Source organism: Meleagris gallopavo, chromosome 4 (assembly GCF_905368555.1).
Source record: "Meleagris gallopavo chromosome 4, MGAL_WU_HG_1.1, whole genome shotgun sequence".
In the NCBI taxonomy this organism is placed as follows: Eukaryota; Metazoa; Chordata; class Aves; order Galliformes; family Phasianidae; genus Meleagris; species Meleagris gallopavo.
The window spans coordinates 39788435-39794434 of NC_139407.1; the positions used below are offsets into that span (position 1 = coordinate 39788435).

The 6000-nt window shown below is 49.1% G+C and overlaps 1 protein-coding gene across 1 annotated transcript; it reads right to left on the minus strand.

Moving 5' to 3' along the window:
* Positions 1 to 28: 28 nt before the first annotated feature.
* LOC104915445 (alcohol dehydrogenase 1-like) lies at positions 29 to 5358 on the minus strand. Its single transcript, XM_085222952.1, has 9 exons — positions 4940 to 5358; positions 4254 to 4355; positions 2365 to 2506; positions 2008 to 2095; positions 1670 to 1889; positions 1297 to 1557; positions 899 to 1034; positions 379 to 517; positions 29 to 253 (listed from the first exon to the last, which is right to left on the minus strand). Exons 1-9 carry the CDS (start codon positions 4955 to 4957, stop codon positions 229 to 231), a joined length of 1131 nt encoding a protein of 376 aa, XP_085079078.1. The 5' UTR covers positions 4958 to 5358; the 3' UTR covers positions 29 to 228.
* Positions 5359 to 6000: the final 642 nt, after the last annotated feature.

The window sequence follows — 6000 nt, forward strand, 5'->3', positions numbered from 1 at the left end:
TTTTGTTCCACAGCACTCCACGGAAGAGTTTGTGAGACAGCCTTTATTTATATAACTGTTTTCTCAGGAGAGGGTGGGCGCAGGAGCGCTGGCAGCTGCAGCACAGCTGACAAGTTCCTTGTGCTTCTGTCTTTGCAGTCCATGAAGGGCGACGGGGGAGGGAAGGGCCCGCACAGGAGGGCATCTGCTGGGCTGTGTGCTGCACTCGTGCTGCCCCGATCGCATCCTTCAGAAGAGCAGCACGCTGCGAATGCTGGAGAGGGAGGAAAGGAAGGGAGGAGTTACAAGTGGTGCTACTGGCAGCGTCTGCGAGCTGACAGAAGTGCAGCTTCAATAGCTGCTGTGCATCACTCCTGTTGGTCCGAATCCGAATCTCACCTTTTGCCTGCACGTAGCAATTCAAATCCCTCGTTGATTTTAGCAAATGGCAGCGTGTGTGTGATCAGCAAGTCAGAGTTAAATTTCTTCTCCAAATAGCTGGCAATTAATTTGGGGATAGAGTCTCTCATTTTCCAGCCTGGAAATGGGAGAAATGGCATGCAGTGAATAACTGGCGAAATGCTATTTTGGTAAAGAAACCCTGGTGGAGATGCTTGATGTCGGATCTCGCAAGAAGGTCATGAAGTCGATAAAATATTTTAGATTTATTGCTATGTTCCATACATATATATAAGGTGAAATTTCAGTGTTCATTTTCACTTGTAGCTTTAACATGAGCAGCCTTTCAAGAGATTTTCTGTGATGCTGCCCTGGAACTGTGTACATTGCTGAACTGTTTTACTGCATTCACAGTGGAAGGGCTATTGCATGTCCTGGAGCATATTTGTTCCAGAGACATTTGAGAATTCCCGTGAAGGAGAAGGCTGAAATGTCTAAAATGTCTTTCTTGGCTACCTACCTCCAGCTAGAGTCCCTTTACAGGTGCGCCCACTTAGTAGAAGGAATGGATCAATAGGAACTGTTGAACCAGCAGGTGTTACTCCAACCAACACACAGACTCCAGTGCTCATATTGCAAGAGGCCAGGGCAGCAATCTGGTGGGACAGGCAAGCACATTAGCTGAATTTGTCATAAATGCATTTTTTCCTTGCAGGTTTTATGCCTGCCTGATACCTAATAATGGAGAGTGTTTTTCTGCACCTGCCACGGGAAGCTCCATTCCTACTGTGACACTCCTGAATCATTGTCCCCAAGCAGAATGGCCTGAAGTGCGGGCAGCACGCAAGAAAGCAAGTGCTGTGATGGAATTTGTCTGACGGGATTCTGGGAAGGAGGATGTGCTAAAATGTCACATACCAGGGTATCTGAAGTCCCAATGACCTCAAAGGAGTAGTCCACACCATGACCGGTCATCTCGGTGAGCACCTGCTGGATAGGCTTCTTGAAGTCTTTAGGGTTGATGCACTCAGTGGCTCCCAGCTCCTTGGCCTTGGCAAACTTGTCCTTGTTGATATCGATGGCAATGATGCGGGATGCTCCAGCTGCCTTGCAGCCCATGACAACAGAGAGGCCGACTCCTCCGAGGCCAAAGACAGCACAGGTGGAGCCCGGTTTTACCTGCATGACGTGGGGCTGAATTAGTCTCCTGTGTGAGGAGGAAGTCTGTTGCTTTTTTGAGGATGTGAAAGTGGCTGTGAGATGCTTATTTTCGACACGTCTGAATACCAACCTTGGCAGTGTTGATGGCAGCCCCATAGCCTGTAGAAAAACCACAGGCAAACACACAGACTTTGTCCAGAGGTGCAGCAGCATCTATCTTGGCCAGGGTGTACTCAGGCACAACAGTGTATTCTGCAAAGGTGCTGTTCCAGAGGAAGTGATGGATCCGTTTCCCTTTGCAAGTGAATCTGCTGGTCTTGTCAGGCAGCAGGTTTTGTGGTTCAGTGAGGCTGTTGGAAGTATATGTGTAAGTTGTTCATCACGTAAGGTACATGTAAGGTGTGTGCATGTCAGAATTGTTGACAGTTTAGCCTGCTTGGGTAAAGGGGTAGGTGAAAACAAACTCACTGTGATTTCAGGCAGTAGTTGGAGTCAGGATTCAAGCAGAAGCTGCATTCTCCACATTGAGGAAGTCCAAAGAGAATGACTTTGTCTCCTGGAACAAAGCAGATCCAGCGTTGTTAGCTGCCTCTCACTCAGCGGCCTGTTGGTGTGCCTCTGGTGAGCTTTGTGATGACAGCACCCTGGCATGAATGCTCTGCTTTCCCTGTCTGAACAACACGTTCAGAGCCCGCCTCAAGCACTTTGTGGTATGGATGAGGAAAGTGTGTGTGAGAGCGTAGCACAATTGGTGTGCAGCCAGAGGGAGTTTCTGATCTCTGGGCAGCCTTTGAGAGCTGAGTTCTGGCTGCATGTGTTGGTTACCTGGTTTCACAGAGGTCACTCCTTCTCCAATGCTCTCCACAATCCCAGCTCCTTCATGGCCTAGGATGACTGGGAATTCCACACCAGCAAAGTTACCTTCTAGAACATGTTCATCTGTGTGACAGATCCCCGTGGCCGCGATCTGTTGGAGTGGAGAGAGTGGGTGAGCTGTCAAAATAACTGGCTTTCAAAAGACCAAGCTGGTGGCTGCAGTTTTTGTGGGTGCCACCACAGTTGGTGCTACCACCTTGTGCTGGTGCCTCTGTGCTCAGGCCAGGCACAAGTCCTGTGCTCATGCTGAATGCTTTGTATGGCTTTCCTCTGTACACTGCTGCAGGGCCTTGGGATTTGCTGTTGGTATGTCTCTGGCTTTCTGGCTTTTCGGAATGGGTGTTCCTGAGTGACTGTCAGACACAGTGCAGTGAAACTTAGCAGTGAGCAAAGTGTCTCGCTTTGCAGTTGTTATTTGATATTTCAGTGGAGACTGTTCTTTTCTGTTTACCTGAATATCATTGGTGCCAAAAGCTGGGAGGAGGTCTGTGACACGTAGGGCACTCAGTGTCTACTGGCACGTTACAGCAGTCCACCCTCTCAGGGCGTTGCTGCACATAGCTGTGTGCTTCTATTTACAAGTTGGCACGTTCTAAAAACGTTTGCATTTAATCAGAACATTAATCTTTTTCCTAACAAAAAAAAAAAACAAAAACAAAAACAAAAAAGCAGCTCTCATTAGCGCTGTGCAATCTATAGTGAAGATCAAGGGACGGCATGGATTATACCCTACCACTCATTGGGTATTGGTTGGATGTTGCTGCTTTTTATCACAGTGCTCCTGAGTTTCATAGGTTTCATACATGGGAGCCGGGTAAGAATGGGATTGGGTTGACATGTTTATTTTTAATGGTTATTTGTTCTCAAGTGGCAAAACTGCAAACTTTGATTCCTATAATTTCTTTTCTCTCCTCCTTTTTTTCTTTTCTTTCTGTTCATGTCATGCTTCCTCAACTCTTCCATGATGCACTTTTGAAAGAAAGGCATGGACAATGGTATGGAAAGGGAGCAGCAAGATCTGGGCTGAGCCACATGGTAGGATGAGCCAAAAGCCAACCACAAACCTTAATGATTGGAATTATAGAACTGCTCTGGTTGGAAAAGACCTTCAGTCTCATCAAGTTCAACCACAACCTAGCCGCACTGCCCAAACTTTAACAACTTGCCTCTAAATCACGTCCCAGAGCACCATATCCAGACATTTTTAAAAACATTCAGGGATGGTGATTCAGCCAACTTCCTTGGGAAGCCTATTCCAGTGCTTATCAACCCTTTCTATATAGAATTTTTTTCCTGATATCCAACCTAAAGCAGCCTGGATACAACTAGAGTCCACTGCTCTTTGTTGTTTCACCAGTCACCAGTGAGAAGAGACCAACCCTGCTCTCACTGCAATCACCTTTCAGGTATTTGAAAGGACCAATAAAGTCCCCCCTCAGCCTCCTCTTCCCAAGACCAGAAAGCCCCGTTACTTCAGTCACTCCTCATAGGGCATATTCTCCAAGCCCTTCACAACCTTTGTTTCCCTTCTTTGGATCTCCTCTAGAACCTCAATGTCACTTTTATATTGAGGGGTGAAAACTGAACACAGTACTCAAGGTGGGGCCTCACAATTGCTGCATACAAGGGGAGGGTTCCTTAAGTAGTTCCGCTAACCACACAATTTCTGATACAAGACAGGATGCCATTAGACTTTTTGGCCATCCTGTCCTGCAGCATCGGAACATAATGTGCAGAGCTGAGTGCTGGGAAGAGGGTACACTGACCACACCATGCCAGGCAAACAATACGCCCATAGGAACAGCAGTTTCCAATAAAGAAGTAAAGCATGCTTTTACCTTGACACGCACTTCGTGTGCCTTTGGAGGTGCAACCTCTATCTCCTCAACAGAGAGTGATTTGCCCGCTGCCCAGGCAACTGCAGCTCTGCATCGGATAACCTGGAAGAATGGGAGCGGTGTGGCTGGGTGAGAAGGTGAGCCTTTGAGAAACAGTAATTGATTAAAAACAGGTCAGTTGGTGGTTTGTCGGCCTCTGGCAATAGCACAGCTCCAAGGAAGTACTAAATGCTCATTGTGCCCTGGCCTGTGCCCTCCCAATGACCGCTTCAGCAGCCTGTTCTTTCAATGGGATCCTGCGGTCTCCCTCTTGCAAGCAGTTCCCGAGGAGAGGAGAGGACTGAGGCAGTTCTGCAAGGAAACTGAATCGCACACTGTGTTCCTGGAGAAGGAGTCTGGAGCAGAGGAGCAGCTGGCATTCAGGTAGTGTTCATAGCAAAACAGCTACTCAGTTTTCAGCGGGAGAAAGCTGTTTAAAGACCCCCGTGCTGGGTAAGCTACTGCCTCACACAGATTCTGACGCGCTGCAGCTATATGAGAGCAGAGGCTTGTGTAAGTCAAAGAGGTTTGGGTGAGACAGGGGAGTCAGAGAAAAGATGGTCTGCAGCCCAAGCGTGCTGGCTGAGCCATTCCCAGGGTATCTCTGTGGGAGGGCAGAAGGAAAAAAGGCAACAAGGCGTCCTTACTTTTCCAGTAGTGGCCATGTGGTCTGAGAGGAGCTGTCTCCAGCAGTGGCAGAGGATGGAGGCTTGGTGCCGTCTGTCCGTCTGGACCCGTGTCTTGCGTGGAACCCCTGAGCGCAGCTGGGCACCGCTGGCTGCAGGTGAAGGTACAGCAGGGGCGGGCTGGAGTCCTGGCGGAGGGCCAGAGGAAGCTCAGAAGAGAGTGGGAGAGGTGGTTCCCCTGCATACAGGGGTGGGTGCTGAGGGCGCAGTGAGCGGGGAGGAGGTGGGCAGAAGCAGGGAGGTACTGATGGTTGGCAGCTATGCTCTGTGGGGAATAAGTAGAAGTCCTCCAGGAAGGCTTTTATTGGCGGCTCAGCCTTTTGGGGAGACTCCCCACGCCCTCTGAAAGGCGCATCAGAGCTCAGAGAGACTTTTTCTCTCTGGCTGCTGGTGGAAGAGCTGGAGGGGGGGGACTCCCATCACCACCTGTGCTTCCTTAGACACCACTTGATACCAACGAGAAACCTTTGGCCTGGCAGCAGTTTGCCCTAAGGTATTTGTGAAAAGGTTAATAATTACAAAAAAACCCACGAAGATAACTGTGATACGGTGAAGTCAGGGGTGGGAGCTTGTGCTTGCCATTGGCAGTGAGGCCCAAAACCCAGCTTCCAAGTCACATTAGCACTCTCAAGCTTCCCCAGTGCAGAGAGGCATGGCTGATGTGTCTTTCTTGTGGCTGAGCTGTCCCCTGGGGCTTGGAGGCCCTGTTGGGTGACTGTGGCTTCAGCTGTGTGGAAGTACTTCTGGGCAGCCTGTTCTCCAGCCCTGCTTGTTCAGCCCAACATCTGCGCAGTAATGATCAAGTTCTGCCACGCTGCTGTCAGGAGCCTGAGCTCTTGGTGTTCCCAAACCTGTGGGCTCTCAGGACAGCAAAAATGGACTTTACATGCTCTTGAACAGGACAGAATTGAGAAAGTTTGTTCTACGTCACTCCCTAGCTCTTTTTTTTTTAATTTTTGATCCTCCACCGTGATGACTGATGTTATATTCCCTAAAATTCATGCCATGAAGGGCCTCGGAAG